This window comes from Mesitornis unicolor, unplaced genomic scaffold, assembly GCF_000695765.1.
Source record: "Mesitornis unicolor isolate BGI_N332 unplaced genomic scaffold, ASM69576v1 scaffold31085, whole genome shotgun sequence".
NCBI lineage: Eukaryota > Metazoa > Chordata > Aves > Mesitornithiformes > Mesitornithidae > Mesitornis > Mesitornis unicolor.
The window spans coordinates 41470-63600 of NW_010186676.1; the positions used below are offsets into that span (position 1 = coordinate 41470).

The 22131-nt window shown below is 39.1% G+C and overlaps 1 protein-coding gene across 1 annotated transcript; it reads right to left on the reverse strand.

Annotated features, from left to right (window-relative positions):
* Positions 1-13799: 13799 nt before the first annotated feature.
* OSBPL3 (oxysterol binding protein-like 3) lies at positions 13800-20667 on the reverse strand (the record flags this gene model as incomplete). The annotated part of the gene is made up of 6 exons (XM_010185220.1): positions 13800-13896; positions 15457-15579; positions 16126-16252; positions 16936-17080; positions 18393-18537; positions 20589-20667. Coding segments are annotated over 6 exons (716 nt in total), but the record flags the coding sequence as incomplete, so codon positions are not given.
* Positions 20668-22131: the final 1464 nt, after the last annotated feature.

A 22131-nucleotide genomic window follows, 5' to 3' on the forward strand; every position in this document is an offset into this window, starting at 1 on the left:
GGCCGCGTTGGCGGCGCCATGTTGCCATGCGGGGCCGCCGCCCCGGCAGATGGCAGCGGGGTTGGACTGCGGGGAGCTAGCGTTATCCGCCTGCGAAACCCCACGGTAGTTTCTCCTTCGCCGTCCCTCCCGCCTGAACTGGACCTACTCACGTTCCCCGGGGGCTGAAATTCCTGCCATGAGGTAGCTGCACACAGAGGATCAGCGATCTGGGGTGCCGGCCGTGGTGGGCTTGATTGATACCCTCAGCTCAGCTAGGAGTCAGGCCAGCTGGTTTGGCATGGTTAATTCCCATCAAATAACACATGCAGCTTCTTAAAGCTTACTGGTAATTGCCTGGTGGTGATACTTTCTGACACCAAAAGGAAATTTTTGTGACATCTTCTCAAATCTGGCTCGGCTCGCCTGTCGTCAGAAATGCAGAGCAACAGCCTTGCCCCATTTTTGGCTGCCAGTTCACAGCTTTAGGGTTGGCACTGTTGACATTGCAAAGTTGCAGTGGTCCAAATGGGAGCTTTCAAGCCAAGGTCCTCAGCCCTAGGACCTTGAACAGCAACAACCTTCAAAATGAGAAATGTGGTCAATGGAACACAGGGGGCAGGTTCATGAGCTGCAGTATGAAATACTGAGCTCTGTCACCGTATCTCAGGCCTTTGGAAACAGTACAACACCATGACAAAACAGCTTAGTTGTTTATAATACAAAGGATTGATCCAGTGAGAAACGTGAGTCTGCAGAAACCCAAGGAGTAGTTTTCGCAAGATAAGAAACATCAAAGAAATCTTTTTCAAGTGAACTGCACCACAGGCCAGGTACTTCCCTTGTGGTTTGAAGAGAGAGCATTTGAGGCTGTGGGTTATAGTCACAAGTGTCACATCACCAGATCTTAAAGGAGTAAAACCTGGGCTTTGGAACAAAGTGAAGTTGAAAGTTGCATGTCCTTAAATGCATATAGACAGTTAATGCGTATAGCTAAAAGTGGTATTCATTTCTTCTGTTCTCTTTAACTACGTACATGATCTAAAACTTCCAATTAATTTTGGCAAATTTTAATCCATCACCCCTTTCTGATTCCCCCAGCTGACATCTTTGATAATGAATCAGTGATAAATAGATTTCCCTTCTAGAGTTGCACCTGCTTACAGAAATTTGAACAAATAGCCTGACTGGAATTAAGTATCTGCACTTGTGATAATTTACTTTTTATGGGCTAATAAAAAAAAAATAAAGCTCCATTCTTAGAATCTCATCCTGAGAAGATGCACCCACATATCCTCAGGAGATCTCTTTTTAGGATCAGCACTGTGCTGCAGGATTGCTAGCTCCAGTAATAATCTCCCACAGGGGCCAGTAATAGCACATGTTTCATCAGCTATCATGTGTTTTTCCAGGGAGTGGCAATGTGTGATTCATTTCAAATGCAAGTGTCTGCTAAAGCATATTTTGAGAAATCAAGCCAGGAAGTTGTGCAGAACCACATTACCATGGAAATATACACAGGGGGGAGGACACTAAAAAAACCCAGTGAAACTTGCCAGTCATTTAGGCAAGGATGTTACTGGCTGTTTCATGCACACCAATTAAAGGGTGCCCACACCAGGAATATTTCCATCTTTTTAATAAAAAAGTTCAAGCAGAAATCTTCAATCCACTTAAAAGACACAAGCCAACATAGAGTGGTTTTCAGATGCTTCTCATTAATTATAAGAGACAGAAAGATAGGTCTTGGTATTAGCAGGCAGTTTTTGGGCTATACAGCAATTAACTTAAAGGCTTCTAAGACTGTTACCAAAGCTGGCTGCAAACAGGAGACAGTTAGGATCAAACACCCACCTTGAGACTTCAGTCTTTGTAGAAATGCTCTTCAGGTGTAGTGCACAGTGCAAATTCACAGCATGCAGTTACTTCATGACTGAGTGGCACTCCAGAACATTGTATCAAAGAAATACACATTGTGAGTGTGGTCTGTGTTGGGACCTGGCTGCCATGTACTCCCATCTCCTGAGCTGGAGCATGAAGTGCATCACTTCTGCATTAGAAGATCCTTCTGCATCACTTCTGCATGAGAAATTCCTCTTGCAGAAAAAGCCAAAGTAGAAAACCAGAAACTTTTGCCTCTGGGACAAACTACCTTTGTTGTGGGACAAGATTTGGCTGCCTCATTTAAATAAATGAGACAGTCAACATGAGAACTTCATAGCCACAACTTAAAAAAAGAGTCATACGCATAATAAGTGAGCAATAACACAAAATATATTAGTCTGAAAGGAAAAAACCTCAACACAACAGTTGTATGCTCTTTGAACACCTCTGTGTGAAATTCCTCAGGAGTGATATTAAGATAAGCCATCTCTGAGTGGGCTACCACAAGGTGTCAGCATTGCAGAATGGTTATTCCTACCAGGTACAGAAAAGGTCTTTGCATCCTATAAGCATTTGGCATTAATTTTTATTTTTTTTTGTATGATGGCATAATGTTGCCCTATTTTTCTCAGTCACTGGCATTAGGATGTAAGTCCAAAATTGGCTGCAAAGGGGAATTTCTTAAATGGCTATTTTGGGGTCTCTTAAAAACTTTTCTAAATGCTTTCACAGGGTCAGTATTACCACCACTACTAATGGTATATAATGCCTTGTAGCCGTCACTGAGTTGTTTCAGGCTGCATCCAGCCTGGCTAGAAAGCACTCACTAAAACTCGGTCCACGTACTGACGTGTCGGGAGGGTGGCCAAAGCTCTCTGTCGCTGTATGCCAGGCTTTTTTAAACCCTTACACTGGCTGCAGAGGGGTCTGCTGGCTTCAGTTCTGTGGAGGAAATGGAAAGAAAGTGTGAAACTATTTTGGGCTTCCATTTAGAAAAGAAGGGTACTTGGGGTAGCCAATCTTTTTAAAGGTGTCCAGCAGCATAAGCCAAATCACCAGCAAAAGAACAAACTTTATTCCCTATTTCCTTTTGCAAGAATAAAAGATCCGAGCAGGTTTTTGTTTCTTTCTTTCTTTCTTTCTTTTAAACCAATTATCCAGCCTTATTTGTATTTCACATTAAATTCCTCGCCTATTTTGGTGGGATGTTTTTCCTTATACCATTCAGTCCTCCAAAACATTTCCTGTTGCAAACAACAGCTCTTGCTCTCCTGCTGGTAGGGCTGTCACCAGCCCTGCTGCACTGCCACCAGCTATGATTTTTAAAAGATTATTTTTCTTAAAACCATGCTTTTAAGAAAATTGTCAGAAGGAGTAGGCTAGGATCAAGTGGTTACCTAAGGAGTCATCTATTGATGTCTCTAAATAATATGGAGGAAAGTTTGCATGAAGCTGCATGAACTAAGTGCTTCGGACTTTAAATTGTAGATTAGATGGCAGCCACAGAACTTTATTTCTTTTACAATAATGATAAATGAAGACTTAGGAATAGGTAAAGTTTCTTGCATCTCAAAAGTTTTTTTTCCATAATAGTTTATTACAAAGCATCTGGTCTCATTAATGTTTTATCAAAAACCATCTGGCTGCTATATTGTTCACGCTATTCAGTAGCAGGATTTCCTCATAAATTAGCCAAAAGAAACGGCTATCAAACTATTGTGTAGGAGCCCCAGACATTTACGCAGGTCCTATATAAACATTTATTTTAAAAGCATATTATTCCACATTAAACTACAAAAGACTAAAAAATACATGAGTAATAAAATCTGAAATGAAGCTTATTCCCCATGCGTCTTAATTTTCCTTCTTTTTTATACATCTTTGGTTCCTGGGCAGTTGAAATGGGATCTACAAAGTCAACTGCATTAAAATAAGAAATATTAGGATTTGTTTTTCAGTAAACCATTGCAAACAGAGGACACCCGTCACTGAGCCTCCAAAAAAATGAGGCCCTTCATTGTTGTATCTCTGCACATGTACCCCTTTCAGATTGTAAGCACTCTGGCAGGGTTCTTTAAAATGTAACTGTACAGCACATGGCACTACGTATAGTTGTACAGTGCCTGGTACTAGGGGCAGCTCTGTACAACCGATTGTAAATGATTGCATAATACACATTGCTTTAATAAGTTGTACTTTCACTCATCATTGTTCTACTCTTACATTCTCAGATCAATAAAAAATGTGATCCTAAAATCAGTGCAGTTCATATTGATTTTGTTATTTATAGGCAACCTTAAAGTTACAGTGAATGGAAGAACGAAGGAAAGCACATCTAGAGAATACATGGAAAGTTTAGGACAAAATTGGCAACAAAAGAGGAGTTAAAGGATCCATGGGGAAGAGCCTGAGACTGAAGCTGCCTGTAGAGAGGAAAGCTGACTGTAAGGAAGAATTTTCTTCGATCAGCTCCTCAGGTTTATTCCAGTTCACACAATTCCTCTTTCGTCCTCTGAATGGATTTGTATGCACAAGCGCCCTCAAAACCCCTCACTATCTGACTGAGGGAGCAGATGATTTGGGCAGAAAATATTCCCAAGAGTCTGCAGGTGTGATTGCCGTTCCTCACGAGGCAGCCGGATGGATGGTGTTTGTATTATGCTGACACAGAGCATGGCTGTAATCAAACCTTGCAAAATGTTCAGAAACTAACATTAATATTTCACTGAATAACACCAGATGCATGTTTTCATTTACTACGACATTTGAAGCAATAGCTTTATTATGATTTAAAACACATTTTGTATCTTCCTTTTGGGTTTTGTGCCTCCTTTGTTTTATTTCCCAGTTATTTTGCAACTCCTTGACTCTCATACTCCTTACCTGTTAACTGTCACCTCAGTTTCTCTTTCAGAACTGAACCACAACTGGAATTCCTGTTCCAGGGCAATCTAAAAGGGTCAAAACGGATCGGTAGGTGTAAAAGGCTGCAGCTGTCCTTCTGAACAGAGGGGGAACCACTGCACAGCAGTGGTGTCCTGCAAATTTGTACAGGCTAGGGCAAGAGTCACACAACTCCAGGTTATTGATGCTGTTTGTTGCATTGCAGTTACACATACAGGCCAGGTCTTCACTACACTGGAAAAAACCTCACGTATGAAACAAAGTACTGGCCTGTTCTCTGCAATTTAAAATGTATTTTATTTCCTCTATTGTAAGACTGAAACTGCTTTCTTGCTACTTGTATTGCTCTTGTTTGAATGATGCACTGATTTGGGTGAGTAGTGTCTGTAGTGGGCAATACAAGTGACCTTGGGTGGGTGCCTTTGGCTTTCTTACTGCCAGTACTGCCCTCTTCGCAACTGGGAGACAGGAATGCACTTTCTCCTGCACAACTGGTTGCAGTCAGCTTGAGCTGGGGCTTTTTTTCTTCTTCCACATTTACTGTCTGGCCTCACCAATGCCAATACATCACAGTGTGAGCAATGCAGTTTCTAGGAGAGGAGGAAGACCAGCTGTGTCCTGAGAGGAAGCATTAGTCTGAGAGGAAACTGAGCAACTGGTACTGGGAAAGCATGAACTGCAGTCATTCTCTTGGCTAGGGCCTTTCACTGCACACTTCAATACTGAGACTCTTATTTCAACAATATATACTCTTTCTTTCATTCCTTTCCCTCCATCATTTCAAACAAACAGTTCCTGTTGGTATGAAGACTAAAGCATTGACATGAGCATCAGATTTAGGAAACTTTGAGGCTAGATAAAATACAGTGGAGCTCCTACTATGGCCTTTCTTGTGACGTGGCACATCCAGATCTCTTTTCCAGTTCCTGCTATTCACAAGAGGCGAGAATATGATATCCCTCCATCAACTTTGACTGAAGTTTTACTCTCTCTGCAGAATGGCTAGGCTCACCATCCTCTGGTAATTAGAGAATTTAGAAAAAGTCAAGCTTGCTCTAACTGACCTGGATGTGGTGCTCTTTCTCAGGCAAAGTCCACGGGAGAAGTTTTTCCCATGAAAGGACTTAAGAATTTGGTGCACTATTTTTGACTTTCATAAGAAAATTGATTTTTCCATCCAAAACCCCTATATAGCTATTATATAGCTCTAGCTGCTTTCACAAGATTTGTTTCACTGCCTGAAGTGCAAGAACCAACACTGAATACAACAAGTAGGATGATCCCTTAACTTCACTCCATCTTCAGTCTGTCAATGGCTGAAATGATAACAAACCTAAGAGTAAACAAAGCAGTAAATCTCTCTCAGCTATTAGACAGGTTCTCATGTGTTGATAAATCTACATTTAGCTCTAGGCAGCAATCTAGGCATTGCAGATGTATCCTCATAAAACCTAAGAAGGAAAGGAGTTTTCAAGGCATGTACTTCAGTAATTCAAACTAGATTTACTGCAACCTTTATCATGGCTTCTTTTTTTTTCAACACAAGTTCAAAAGTAAGAAACCTGTAATTTAGGAAAGCAATTTTACAGTAAAGAAATTTTAATATAGAAAAACAATGTTAACTATGCAAAAAAATTCCCATTTTCAAATTCTAACCTCTGTTCTTAGTAAAATAGCAAGCGAAACATCAGCATTAAAAAGTCCTCAAAGAGAAGCAGACCACATTAGAGAAAGCCAGTATTTCCAGAAGTCTGTGAAATTACAGACAGAAACATCAGCTGAAGTTCATGCACATCACCTTGTCTTACAGGAATTTGTAATTGTTCCGAGAGCCTGTAAAAACTTACATTGATGAACCCACAGAGCCATTCTCAGTTCACCTAAGTCTCAGTTATACTCAGCTCAGTAGAGCAATGTTGATTTACCTCAAATGAGAGTTTACACATAGCAATTTCAAGTATTTCCCTTGGTACAGAGTAAGCAAAGATACAAATTCGTATGTATACAGCAGAATTTGGTATCTAGCCAGCTTTTAACCCCATGTAAAAATTCAGAGTAACCCCACAAATTAATGATCAACTGGACCAGAAAGGATCTCAGTTAAAACCCAACTAATTGAGTATGGGTTAGCAGGATGAAAGAAATATAACAGAAGCATTAAAAAAAAGAAGAAACAGAAGCCAAGATGTGTGAGTTACTATACAGTGCAAGCTTTGCTCAGCTGTCAGTGTTTTTCCTCACGCTCTGGTGGTTTGAATCATTTTGCAGTAAGCAAAATGACTTTAAAATAGAAATTACTGTAAATGAACAGGCAGCTCAGCTTAAACGCAAATCAGATGCAAGGTCTACCTGAGCCCAGCTTAGCTCACGCTTCTGCAGGGCAGAACAGGCTGCTTGGTCTGGGTAGCACTGACCACCTGTGAGTACCTGGTGTGTTAATAGCTCCAGGGGCAGCTGTGAGGGATTCACCCCATATCCATTTCTCCGTAAGAGAGTTCTTACTGCCCTTGGTGGTTCATGATCAGGGCACCAATAGTGATGATCCTTTGCCATCTTCCTGTCCTTTTTATAATTATGAAAAAAATATTACTGCCTCTGTAAGCGGCTCTTTTCCCAGCAACTTAAATGCTAATTATTTCCAGTACCAATTAAAGCATATTAGATCTCTATGAAATTAAACAGCAGTGAAGTGATTGCCACTGACATGACGAGCAACTTCCAAAGTTCTTAACCCAATACAGAACCAAAATGTCTGGATTTTGAAAAACAGGAGCTGATTCTTTCCTCTATAAAAGCTGTTTTTCTGTTGGCCTCTATCCTTATTCTGCCATGTACAACAGCTGAGGATATTTTGCGTGGTAACAGATTTATTGATCCAATTTTCCCAGCTCTTCCTGGAACCTCCCCATGCTCCCTCCCTCCAAATCTTTGTACATAGTGAGTCTGGGAAGTGCTGCAGAACTGTAGTCAGGAATTACACATTACACTTTTCAAGATCCTAATCCATCTGCATTGCAGATGCATATGGTGGGACTTTAAGACATAGCTGAGATCTGATTGGCAGAGCTGTCCTGAATCTCCGCCTCTAAGGGAGAAAACAGCACATTAACACCAGTTCCTTCCAGTTATTTATTTTAGCCAGTACTTTGTTTCCTTGTTTTTAAAAGTAGTTTTATGAAGAACATGTGGTTTGTGGTTTCTGCATTCACACTAAAGCATAACATTTATGTTGCACATCTGTCTACTAAAAACCTTTAAGCATCAACTTCCAGCTGTAAATGAATTTCATCGGCTTAGCCCTTACCCTTACCCATGCGACAGTGCTGCACAGTGCGTGCAGGTACCTGGTAAACAACTGGAACATTGCACAACTACCAGACAGATTGTAAGGGATAAATAAGGCTTCTAGCAGATGGAAGCTCTTTCATACTTGGCATTTTGGAAAGTGTAAAAAGCACAGATAACTACAGCAGGTAGACTTATTTCAGGTGTCACTAACAACCTTTGTAGAAAGATGCTTACAACCCCTGGGAAAAAGTCAGGGTGCTCTGTGACCTTTAGCAAGCGTGATTTATTAACAGCCAACTAAATTGGTTACAGAGACAAAAATAATAAATCAAATTGCGCATCAAGGTGCTCCAACATTATTACAAATTTTTGGAGTAAGTGAAGCAGAAAACAGGAATGATCCTGACTACAGAAAGTTTTCTCAACATTCTGAACGTCAGTGATAACTCTTAACACATAAGATACCTTTCTTTGTTCTGAAATCACTAATGCCCTAACAAAACAAACAACAAATTCAGCATTTAGCAGCTTTGTGTATGTAATACCTCACACACGTGGTATGTTTTTCCAATACTGGAACTAGTAAAATACTCTTAACATAAATACAAGGCTGCCTGACTCTCAGGGACACCAAGCATCTCAAAGGTGTGGAGCTGAAGGAGCTCATCAGCTCTTGCGGATCAACCTCCTCCCAAACATTCACATAAGCTTTAATACAGTTTTGTTTTATACAACAGAAACACCAAATCCACAATTTATATAAAAAAGGAACAGCTTAAAGTAATTTTTTAACATACGGTAACTATTTATGTGGAAAATTTCTCTTATTGCTTTCAAAGCTGCAGCAAGAACAGTATCCAAGAGCTGAGCAGTACAGTAACACATTTGGTGATCAGTTACAGCATTTACTAAGTTTCAACAGACAAGCCAGATAACGTGCAGTTTCTTATGAACCAATAGCCACTTGAGTAAGCTGCACTCACCAGTAGTGAGAAAACAGGAAGGAGGAGTTAGTGAATACTGTGAATTTTATTCATAGTAGGCATAATCCATGAATGAAAACCCCTTTAATTTTAACTTCATTCCTTCGAAAAGCACCATCTGACTGTAGCCCTTGCAAGTTGTAGTCAGTTACATGGAAAAGTTGGATTTCATCCTTCTCTCTATAATCTATGCACCGTGGGCCAAGTTTTGCACTCCTCTTCAGCTTGCCCCCTCTGTGTGAGTTGTGCACAAAAAAAGGTGAACAAAGTACGATACGCTGAAACTTTCCAGCACTGGAAAGGTGGTCAGAGACAACAGAAGAGATTTACACAAAAGCAGATGCAAGGACCTTAATTAGGAGTATGTTGAGCAAATATAGCTGCACATTTGTGTAGCACACTACTCTAACCAGGTCTGACTCCAGAGTCCAAGTGAGAAGAAAGTTTTGGTCACAGTCAAGGAAGTCAAGGAAGTAGGCCACAATGTTTATGGGGAAAGTTTTTAACTCCACCTTTTAGGCATGATTTGTCATTTAAAAGCTTGTTAGAATGGACTGCTTTCCTATTCTTCAGAATTTTTAACACAGAGAAAAATGGGACACTGAATATATTAAGACTTTTAGACATGAGGGGGCACATAGAAAACCTAAACAGGACTGTCAACAGCTGAGGGAAAGTAGGGGGCATGGGAAGGAGTGAGGTCTTTGTGAGGTTGTTTTCGTGGCTTGGGTATTTTTTTTCTAGACCGACACTGGACCTTTGTGTGACTCCAAAGCTGTCCCTGGTTGTACATTCTGGGCCCATTAATTTGTGTTCCTTTTTGTACAGTCATCTGGCTTCAGCACTACACTGCTAAATAATAACGTGACTGTGTTTGCAAGCACCACCTCCTTCAAGGGCCAGGCTTTAAAAGAAAGCAACAATCCTGCTTCCAGTCCTTCAGAGAAAACTTGTTGAAAAAACAGATCTCTAGGATGTTTCCTGATGAAAATTTTGGCTATTTTCGCTCTTCCTTCCTTCTATGCGTCTAATTTTCTGAGCGCTGTATGAAGAACCTGAGTACTTTGCTGGATCTGTATTTCAAAAAGCATCTAGAAGAAGTAGCTCAGTGCTGGCAAACTAGCACATAAAGCTTATCTTGGAGAGCAGCGATTCAGAAAGGAAAGCAATGATCAGTGCGGCGCTTCAGTTCCACCCAGTCTAAAGGGCACTTTACGCTACCAAGAGTAGCCTCCTAAACAAGTTACACTGTTTCATAACCCCAAACTTACACAGTGTTAAAATAAAAACTGTCAAGTCTGCAAATCTGGAAGTAGAGCTGTGGGTTTCTGTTTCTATTAACACAATTTCCATGGATTTTTTTTTCTTTCTTTGCTGTGTAATTGGAAAACTGAGTCAGTGTTTTAACACCTAAAGGCCTGAGCTGCTCCATTGTCATGATGTAGACTTATAGCGAGTTTTTTATTTTGTGAAAGGGCACGCAAAGTAAGGCAGTGCTAGATGAGTGCTTCCCAAACTGTCCTTCAAAATCATACTAAGTTATGCTTATAAAGTCATCAAATAAGAGTTATAACAGCAGGCATTGGTCATCAGGAAATTTTAAGACTAATCCATTGAGCTAAACAGGTTGGGGATCACTGCTGTGCATGAAAGGAAGCAGTAAGTTGCCTGATATGTTCTTGTTACCCTTCAGGGTAGAAATGGATGAAAAAAAAATGCCCCTCAATGTCAGTTATTAAAAACAACAGCTATCTTAGTTATATTGCAGAAAGCTAATGTAAGTTTTGCACCCATTAACACATCTGAAATTTTGGGGAAGAAAATTACCAGAATTTCATATTTTACCAAGAATACCTGTATTGAGTATATTAAAGTTTGTGAACGATGAATACATTGTTATGCAGAAATACACAGAAGTAACATCAAGACAATTTTCTTCTGCTTCTTAATATACAGTTGACCGAAGTTTAACAACTAAACCCAATTGTTTCATACAAAAGTAAGCAGGGACAACTATAATACAGTTGGAGACAAGGGTTCAGAGGATCATCCACACCTGGTTACATCGTGTTTGCAGATGCGTATCAGAGATTTACAAAAGAAGCTATTACTTGTGCAATGATTTTGCTTCACATATTTAAGAAATTGCTCTGGATTATTCTCAGGCATTATTGTTTGGGAGGTGGTAGTAAAAATTCTGAAGTTTACCTTCTTGATATGGGAATTTTGTTGAAAGAAATTTTATATAAGGCACTACTCAGCCTAATGCTTCTTATCATTAATCAAATGTAATTTAGACATTTTAGATTGTAAGATACAAAGCAACACTGCCAGCCTGATTTCTCAAAAATCAGAACTCAAACACCCAATATGAGATTAGTTTCATTTACCACTTGCTGATTTAATACATTACAATTGTTTAACATTGCCTTTTTGCCTCTAATCCTTTCATTTCAGATACTATCAACTAGGAGGTCATATGACAAAGTAAGGGGAAATCCCCTCCACACATAGAAAATAAAACCCAGAAATCAGATCAGACAGTAATCACAGTAGCTGCTGAATATGATCACAAGCAAACTTAATGCATCATCCAGAGATTTTGCTTCCTTTCTCAAAAGCTTTTCTTAATTTCCCCTACTCTCTTTTGTTGTTAAATAAATGTTATTTTTAGTATAAAAGGTAATTACCAACAGCAAAGATAATTACAAGTATCAACTCATTGACAGTTCATACCAGGATAAAACACAGGAAGGGAACAAACCATGAAGAGATCCTCGCTTTTTTTGAAAAGCCATTTTTTGAAACAGCCCCTAAAGGTTAAGATTTCCTTTGGAATCAAAACCTGGATTTTGTCTTCATATTGACATGAACCTTACCTTGTTGTAAGCTGCTGGCGTGGTAGTCAAGCTTTTAAAAAACATATTACATAGAAAGAACTATGCTAACTTCTTTGGTAATAAATTTGGAAATAAATTATAATGAGGCAGAGTGCCCAGGCAAAAAGAAAAATAGTGACAGAGCATATATCTGCTTCTAAGATAATGGGGCTTCAAGGTAACAGAAAACAAAATTCAAATATACATCTCATCTGACATCACATATTTGGTTTAAAATGGAAGTGTTCATAGGATTTCGTTCATGTTACATATAATACATGGATCCCTTTTAAATGGGTTGTCTTTAGAACAATGCAGCACACGGTAAAGTGCAAGTTTTTCTAAGCTACTATTCCCCCTAGGAGTCTCCCTTATCCATGCCATGTCCAATTGTTACAGTCATAAGCCAGTTTAACATGCCCGCAACATTTGGGTTTGTTTTGTGCCATTTAAGTGGAATGTGAGAAAAAGGAGGGATGGTGGTGACAGGATATAGATCCGTAAGTTGGCACCTGCATTGTTGCCAGAGAGTCACTGACACAGAACAGACCTGAAGAACCACCATGGGTCAGGCTTGAGTTGCAGACAGGTGGGAATGCAAATTATTCTGTTAATGACTGTGGCATTATGAGCTGATGGAAAAAACCCAAAAATACTGCCCATGTCTTCATTTAAAAGTGCAATTTCTGCTACATTTGTTTTCTGCTAAATTTCTGACCTGTGGTTTAGTAGTTTCACAAATCTAGCCACATGTATAAAGTTACAGGAAAGAGATACAATTGATTTAGTGCAAGACACTTGAATATTTATCTGAACATAACAAACAAACGTGCTTCTCCATAAGGCAGATGGTCATTTTTTATATATAAGATCTTCAATATACTGTTTATTTCTTAAGAGGTAGAAAATATCAAAATACTAAGAAAAAATTTCTAGCTTAATCAGTTTTGCTTACTTTTTAAAAAGTCTTACTGTTGCAATTTTTAGGTTAATAAAAACTAATGAAGCTATGGAAGCACAGGATTTCGTGCTCTGTAGAGATTTTACTTACTGGGAAAAGAAAGACCTTCTTCATCTAATCAGTGCTCAAGCAGTATATACAAAAGGATCTCCTCGTCTTGCCCTGTTAGGGGCTATAAATCTGCAGTGGAAATTTTTCCCAGTGGAAAATTTTGGCGATTCCTGAATTTCTAGCAGTACATTTAGCCAGGTACAGTTTATGCATAAGGCAGCAGAACCGCGGATGTAAGCTCAGGACTACCTTTTCCATAATGCGAAGAAGAAAGCTAATAGAAACAAAAGCTTATTTAAATCTCTTCTACGGGCAGCAGAAGATCACACTCAGATTCCAGCACCAGCTGATAATCTTTTTTACCAATCTACACCAGCCCAGAGACAGCTGAACTACTCACTGAACTGTGGAAGCCTACTTAAAGTTACTAAGGCTTGCACTCTGATTTCTCAGCACAGCTAGGAGGTGCTGATGCTACTGTCTCCAAAGCAATTCAATAAGGCATAAGTTAACTCAGAACTGACATTATTACACATTGGAAAAGTAGTGTAAAAGCTCCTCTTTTCTCTCTTGTTAACATTCAGTACTATTTATTAAATAGTTTATAAAAAGAAGTTAGGGTATTTATACATTCAAACAATCACTGCAATAGTTAAAGGAAACAAATGAATTATCAGATTCTAAATTAAACACAATTGTGGAGATATGCACACTTGCACACATACACACACTCCACACATATATTATATGTGTGTGTGTACATATATATATATATATATATAGGTGTAAATATGTAGATATATTTTATATATACTTCTTTTAAATCAGATCCAAGAATACAGCACAGAACATCTTCACGTAGCTCCTCTTTCACCACAGGACAGGATTGTCCAGTTTGGAAAAACCAGGTTCTTTTCTAAGGTCCATGTAGGTTCCATTGCTCACCCAGGAATCATCATTGGATTTCCTAGCAAAGATTTTAAAAAGTCTTAAATGTAAAGCTTGTATTTTCCATAAACATGCTGTATAATACAACGTAGCACTATGCAATGATACCAAATCCAGCCCATGAACCAGGTGCAGCCTTCAAACAAGGCAATCTATCTTGGAGCGTTGAGATGCTGTGGCACCGGGCCTGAGATGCACCTCAGTAACCTAGTGTGCAGCTGAGATCAATTTCACTGTCACTGCTTAGAACTTAAAACTACAGTCCAGGTTTATTTCATGGTCTCCAAGGCACCTCTGGGTGGAAAGTGGAAACTTTCCTTTTGCGTCTCCAGAGACGGTTCACCACAGTTACTGCATAAAGAGAGCCTAGAGCTCTCAGTGAAGAGGGGAGACTGCACTAGATACTTCCCTGAAGTGTCTAGTTATCTAGTTACTAATTCCCTGAAGGAATTAGTCTGCTTTTAATGTAATGTACAACATTTTTGGCACAACAGCAAATTATTCTTTTAGGGAAATCAAGGCTTGTGATTTGCTGAAGAGAGAAATCACTATTGAAAAGCTAAATGCATAATTCATATCTACTCTAATACTGGGTAACATTTTTGCAATACAGTAATTAATTTCTTTATCCTATAATTTAAATCTACAGCACAAATCTCAATGTTGAAATCTTCTTTGTGAGAATTCAAATCCTCATCTGCATTCACAGTCATTGTGAATATACAATTACGAAGTATTAGACTTCACCTCTAACTTGTCTTTTTAGCCTGCTGGAAACAACATTTGCTTCTCTTCTCTTTAGTTGGTGTGATTAACATACGGTGAGTTAGCTCACCATCTTGTCAGATTAAATAGTCTGAGCCATTCCCTTTTCGCACTTATTTTAAATGTTTCTGTGTTCCTCAGAAGTACAGTATCTATCTATCCTGAACAAAAATTAGGATCCCAGATCTATTAAGTGTGATACATAGGCCTGTACAGCATTCACCTTAGCTCCAACTCTTTCACTGCAGGAGAACAGAGAAGCTGGAAGGCCAAAGGCCATGTCCTCACTAGCATTCATTTTTGCCTTCCCATGGCTGAAGTCTCTTGTTACAACAGGAAGAAATCAAGTGCCCCCTGAATGATAATATCTCCATCAAATAGTGGAAAGATGGTCAAAAATAGCTCTGGAAATGAAAGGCTCCAACTCTGCACACTGCAATCCCTCCGCACAAGGCAATCCCACTGAGTTCAGCAGAAGTTCAGCAGAGATAATTAAGCTAAATCCAACTACGTCATCTTGCTTGAAAGAATGAAAGATGCTACATTCGCAGAGGCAAATTCAAACATAAATTAAATATCAATCACCTTCCAGGCAAAAGATTTAGACAGAAATTCAGGAATGCACTAATGAAAAAGCAATATACAATCCTGAGTTTTAACCAAGACTGGAGTGTTCTAAATTGCTAAATCACAAAAATCAAGAATATGTAAGAAATCTGGGACAAAAAAAGGAGCCTGCTCTATGGCAGTTTAGATCCAGATCTGTAATAAGAATTTCAATAAATTATAGTATATGCTAATTATCACATAGTACCTGAAAAATCTAGGCTGATGCTCCAGGTTGTTTTCTTCCAGCACCTTCCGTCGTTCTCTCTGTAGCTGCTCGATTCTCTGCTTTTGCATTTCAGCTCCTTCAATATTCCCCTCTTCTAGAAACCTGTAACACCAGCAGTGATAAGAGACATGATTAGTGCTTCTGCCTCCCATTTTTGCCAGGTCCTCTAGAGCAGAATCTAATCTTTACAGCAGGCAGTTCACAGTGTTTGGAAGGTAAACAGCTACATCTGCAGACAACTGCATTATCAAAAAGCACTTAAGGAAAAGTACTTCTCATAACAAGCTCAGAGTCATCGTTACTTTATACTCTTTTCCTTGGAAGTCAGCAACAGCAGAAATTTCAGTGCAGTAAGAAATATCAAGTGTCTCAGTTTTTTCAAACACAGTAAGCTCAACATCCAGTACCCGAAGTACCAAAGTTTTAACATCTTTGGAAAGGCAGTTATCCAATTTTAGGAACACTGGTCCATAATGACTAGACCATCTCTTGATAAGTGGTTAAAATGTCTATTTCAGATGCATATTAAGGTAGAAATGGAAACATGCTGCAGGTATCTACACAAAATAGTCTGAGCTTAGAGTAAAGTGAGCATACAGAAGAGTAAAAACTATTTGAAGAACGTATTTAAGAGGGAAGATTCCTTACCTTTGGTCTGGCCTAAAACGTGTATCGGTAGATGGGAGTAATGACCTCGTTTGCAGGTCCAGTTCATTTAACTCCAGGGCAAATTGAGTAAACCCGTACCACTGTTCATAATCCTTAGGCATCGGATCTACAGAAGAAAAGGGTACATTCAGAACTCCAGTTAAATGCTATTATCTTGAGAAGGAAAATTCCAGGCTCCTCCCAATCATTTGTTCATCTCTGACCCAAGGTCTCAATTTGGGCTGAATAAGAGGTTTGCAATAACATGACAAAAAAGAACATCCCTCTTGATAATTGCGCTGCATCAAAACAGATTTCTGTTCTCTCAGCTGAATCAGAGCACAGCTGTGGTGAAGGCCATGCTATTATCACAGTTCTTTTTCAAACTACAGTAGACAAAATCCCACAAGGCTGGGAGAAGTTCCGATATGGCTGTCATTACAGAACTGAGCTTTGTAGGCTGTCCTCCAATGGCCAATACATGAAAGTCACCACATTTCTCTACACAAAAAGCTATGCTTTTCATTCCTTTTAAATTTTTTTTTCCCTTCCTTTTAGAGTCCTCAATATCCACTTCATGCCCAAATATGAAAATGAGGGTGAATGGAGAAAATGCATGAAGCCATGGGATTAAGTTCTCCATATTAATTAAATTATGTACTCTTCTGCACTAAATTTTAAACACTTGACAAAAATCTAATATTCCACAGAGAAATAACAAGAAGTTGGGGCCTAATAAAGAGATGGAAATAGTAAGCTTATTCTCAAGCAAATATTAAGTTGTGTATGTTAACCATTCTGATCACTGACTTGCTCTCCAGATGCAGTTTGAAGATGAAGTTGTCCCACAGTATAAACTCTCATGCCACTTCCCAAAGAGTCGATGCACAACTTTTCCGGCTTTATCCATGACACTGCCTTCAATCTCATGTGCATTTGGATTCCAATACTTTGCCTAGAATTAAAATGAACAAGGGGAAAAAAGGTGCATAAGAGATGAAGTGTAAGTGATTTTGCCATGTCAGTAGCACCATGGTGTAAAGTGGTTTTCAGAAATTAAAACGGTGGATTTAGGTATGTATTACAATATTATATGCAAACAACTGCTGTTAGTACTATTACTTGGCTTATTAAAATACTAATTGTTGAGTATTGTATTTATTTTGTTTGCCTTTTTTAGAGGCAGTATGAGGTGATGCATAGCTGACCTTTAATTTTGCCCAATGACAGGTAGCACTGACTCCTAACAGTTATCTGCATATTCCCCAAATTCGCAGAAAAGAAAGAGAACGAACTCATACAGTAACATCCACTTTAGGCAGTCTACAATATCAAAGGTGTAAGATCTGCAGGCTCTCAATCTAAAATTTGAACTCTAAACATCCACTGCAACTCTGCAAATACATAATAGTACTTTCAAATAAGTATCTGGAAAATAAAATCAGCCGAATTCTTCTCAGAAAGCACCAGTATTCAGGAAAACAAATAAGAAAAGTAAACTTTCCTTCTGCTGGTGAGCATGCCATGCTGCATAGGTATGCTGAAGTACTTAGCTTGTATCTCTATGGTCTGCTTCTATGTAAAGCCCAACCTTTCTCCAGCAATCAGATACAGAAAACACACATTAAGGTAAGTCTAGCATGCTTTGCAAAACTGTTTCTCAGGTTAGAAATTCTGACATCGTTTTAAGTTTTCATTGATTTTCCTTTACTAGGAAGAAGTCAGCTATTACCAAGACTGAATTTTAATTTCATTTATAAGGGTATTTCCTGAGGAAGTCATATCTTAATGTCTTGTACTGAAGCAAAAGCTTTAAGTAACACCACCACCTCTCACTTAAGCTCCTCCGAGTACCTACAAAGGGCAGTCAGAAAAGAGAATTGGGTAAAGCACTGGTTCTACAGTTGCTGAATGAATGCAACCACAGCACATGCCCGTGGGTTAGCAGGAGGCATGTGGTAAACAACTGGCAGTAGATACCTTGTGCCTACCTCTCTCATCAAACACAGAGTAGGTTTTTCATCATACTTCTTGTTTTCCTTTCCTTACTTTGCTGCATCTCAAGTGGAATCACCTGAGAAAGACGTTGCTTTTCCTTCTTGTTTGGCTCTACCTCGTGAGCAGGAGTTCCTTCAGACACTCACAGGTAATTACAACAGAACTACAGGAAAATACAGCTTGTAAACAGTTGTACTGAGCTTCAGCAGAGAGTATTCATCCACTGCTGTGTCTGTTAGAAAAGGCACCGGCAACATTTCTGTGGTTACCTTTATGAAGGTCAGTTTACAGTGGCAAGTGTCATCGTTAAGATTTTTGATGATGATCTCTCCATAGTGTTCAATCCATCTTTGCCCGCTTAAGATGTTATGGATGCAAGATGTCACCTTGTTCCATGCAAAATGGTCTTTAAAACTGTAAAAAAATACATACAAGAAAAGCCTCATGCTATGTTCAAACGAGCTCATAAACTTGTGAAAAATAAAATTGCAGCCAACTTGATCCCCACAAACCAGTATGTTTTCTGGAATGTCTCAGCTTCTTGTTCCACACCTCAACAACAAACCCCATGACAACAACCCTGTCTCCCAGAAAACCCTTTTCACTTCTGCTATAAACTTTGGGTTTGAATTCAGTTTTCTCTCATTCTACTATCTTCTACTGGTTGAAATGGCCATTTTCACAGCTTGTAACACTGTGACAACTGAAAACACAAGGACATGGGTCACCAGAGTCATCAGAAGACTCTGTATTGAGTAGAATGAGCTCGGCTCAAGCTCTGAAGGCTGAGCCTATGAGCGTGCTTCAGGCAAGAGCAAAAGTTCTCACCAGGTAGTTCAAGATGCAGTTGCACACTGGAAGACAGCAGACAGGGAGAGATGAACAAATACCAATAGCTAATACAACACTTTACTTTTTATTAAAGAAGTAGATGTTCTTGTAAAACAGCTTTATAAAACCTCAAGAAAAGGAAAGTCTCATGAAGACATATCTTCTACAATTTGTTCTGGGTATTGATAGCCAGGTCGCTACTGGGTAAGGTAAAGGGTAAACTTACAAAGCACCCATTTCCCCATAGCAACTGCCTCTCACACATCCCATGAGGATAACAGAATCTTTCATTACCTCCCCTTAATCACTTGCTGCTTTGTAAGAGTTTTTACAGACTAGCAGATATGTGGCCAATTTACCCCATGGTAACTTGTTTTTCTGCCCCCACCTGTAGGTTACATGCTCTATCACACATGTTAAAAATACTGTATTTGCTCCAAAAATAACCTTAATACTAATACTTCATTTTTGCCTACAGCCTCAGTACCTTGTTTGTACCAAATTCTGTATCAGATACACAGGGATACAAACCAGCACATGGAGACCAGATATGAATCAGATTAGTTTTCAGTTCATCAGCCCACGCCACAACAGGCCCTAATTTATTGGTTTATTTAGTGGTTTATTGGCCTCTGAACCTTCACTTGCATCTTAAAGATGTTTCACTCTACAGCTTAGGCTAACTGCTATGAATACAATATATTTTAGACATTATCTTTTGGATACTATCTTACTATATCTTAATTTTACCCACTTAAAAGAAAAAGGCGTGCTTAGCTGCTCAGTCAGAGGAGTGCCAGGTTTTTGAGTTATTTTTCTTTTTTCTTTTTTTTGTCAGATGGCAGAATAATTAATTTTGTAGACTCTCTTTGGAAAACAGATTTAATTGGAACACTACTCAACCTTTAGACCTCTGCTTCTGCAAACATGATGGATATAGGCCATATTTTACGGGATCTTAATTGTTGATCTATAATGGGCACTCTGACAAGCCAGCATATGAAGACCGCAAATTTTTATTTAAAAAAATAATTAAACAAGACTCAACACTTAACCACAGTGGCTGCTTACTTCCTTGGATAACAAACACCAGATATGCAACTGGTTCTATTTAGAATTTACAATCATTATTTATGTAGTAAGGATGGCTATTGGTCTCACCTACAGACCACGATCCCATGGTGTTAGGGTCCATACAAATATAGGTACAAAAGACAGGAACACCACCACCTTCTCCCCAAAAACCTGTATTCAAGCAAATGAACTCATAGCTTCCTCTGCCATGCAGTTTTTCCTTGTGAGTTTAAAATGGCAATCAGCTGAAGTATGAAAATCCCAATGTTGCTTTTTTTCAAGACACACAGTGGTGATGTTTTTTATTTCATCTTCTGTTTTTTAAAACCTTTGGAAGAGTTAGTGATTCTGTTTTATGCTTCCAGTGTTGCTTTGGTGTTTGTTTTTTTCTTCCCCGCCCCTCCTTTTTTTTCTTTTCAAACTAAATCATAATCACCAATTCTTCCAAAGGTCTAATACAGCACAGCCCAGCTTATTCTCATATGGATAAATGTGGCTCTAGTGTGTGCAAGCATGTCTATGCCTGTGTGTGAACAGCAATACATGACTGCAGCACTTACGCTGGAAGAGTTACGTGTGTTGTACCAACTGGAACAATTTCCATGGACTTTCCCCAGAATTTGTTTTTCCATCTTACATCTGAGACAGGAAGAGGAAAAAAAAAAGTCAGGTTTAGTCATAGGCATGGGTTTATCAATCTGTTTCTGGGTTCTACTTCATTTTCCAGAAATGCAAGATAACAAAGTGCAACATAATACAAGTGTTCAAAGAATACTGTGGACCTTCGAGCATGGGTTTGGGTTGTTGGTTTTCTTTTTTTCCATTACATTATTGGTTATTAAAGTTAAAAAAAACTTTTTCATAAGAGAGGAATTTGAATAAGCTACAGACAGCATAAATTTCTCTGCAATTCAGTTGCTAGTGAATGAATGCAGACGTTTCCAGAAACTAAGGCAGAATTTCAAATACAAAAATTTAGCAACTAAGAACATCCACAGTGAAGAAGCAAGAGAATGTTTCAAAGGGCACAAAATTGCAGAGAGATTTAGTCCAACTTTCTCTAAATTTAACTGGCCTTTTAAAATCTTGTCTGAATCACAAAAAGACGTGTCCAAGTTTCACATCATTTGTCAAAAAAAAAGAAGAGAAATCTCAATGCAAGTTTAGCCAAATCTATTGAGCAAAAACACCTGGAAGACAAAGAAACATAGAGAAGCATGGAAGAATGGGTATAGAGTTAAACTGACCTAGATGGTCAGGCAGTAGCTTTCAGAGCTCAGAGGAATAGTATCCTTGCTGTATTAGACACTAGGATCTCCGTTACCTGCTGAGTGTGAAAAAGAAGGACAAATTCATCTCTAGTCTCAAGAAGATGCTAGTACTAAGACAAGGAAAAACAAAACACTGTTTCCTGTGCAGTTGTGGAGGATGCTGTTATGCTGGCTGTGAGATAGACGCTCAAACTGTAGCTAGGAGATCACGTATACCCTGAGTATATATGTGCAAGTGATAGGACTGAGCCACACCAAGCTGCCTACCATTGCAAAGGCTGGAATGGGACATAGGGCAGAATTCCTCATGGAAGAATATGGTATTTTTCATTGTTTGAGAGAAAGATCTTTTGGGGTTTTTGAGGGGTTGAAGTTTGACGCTGGGTCAGCATCTTCAGTGACACCAGTTCTATAGCGATTCCTATACTGCAAAATAAGAGGTCCAAAACTACCCTGAGTATGGTGATGTTGAGCCAGATTCTGTCCTAGCTTTCTCTCTTCTGCAGTGGGATGGAAGAGAAAGGGCAAAGGCACACCTTGCTGCATTAAACAGTTGAAATGTATCATTAGACTGTGTTATGTTCTATGTCCTCATAAATAGTACAGCTGTTCCACAGAGATCAGTACGTGGGAATCGTCTCGGGAACCAGTGTGCGACTTGATCATGCAAAAATTTTAGGATTGCAAAGAAAAATGAAGTGTTATTCTAAAGCTATGCTCAGACTAATTCGGATGCAGATGCTGCAACATCTGGAACTTTCTATTCTGCAATTCCATTGCTTATCACAGAATCGCTCAGTGGCAAAAGACCTCCGAGATCATCACGTCCAAC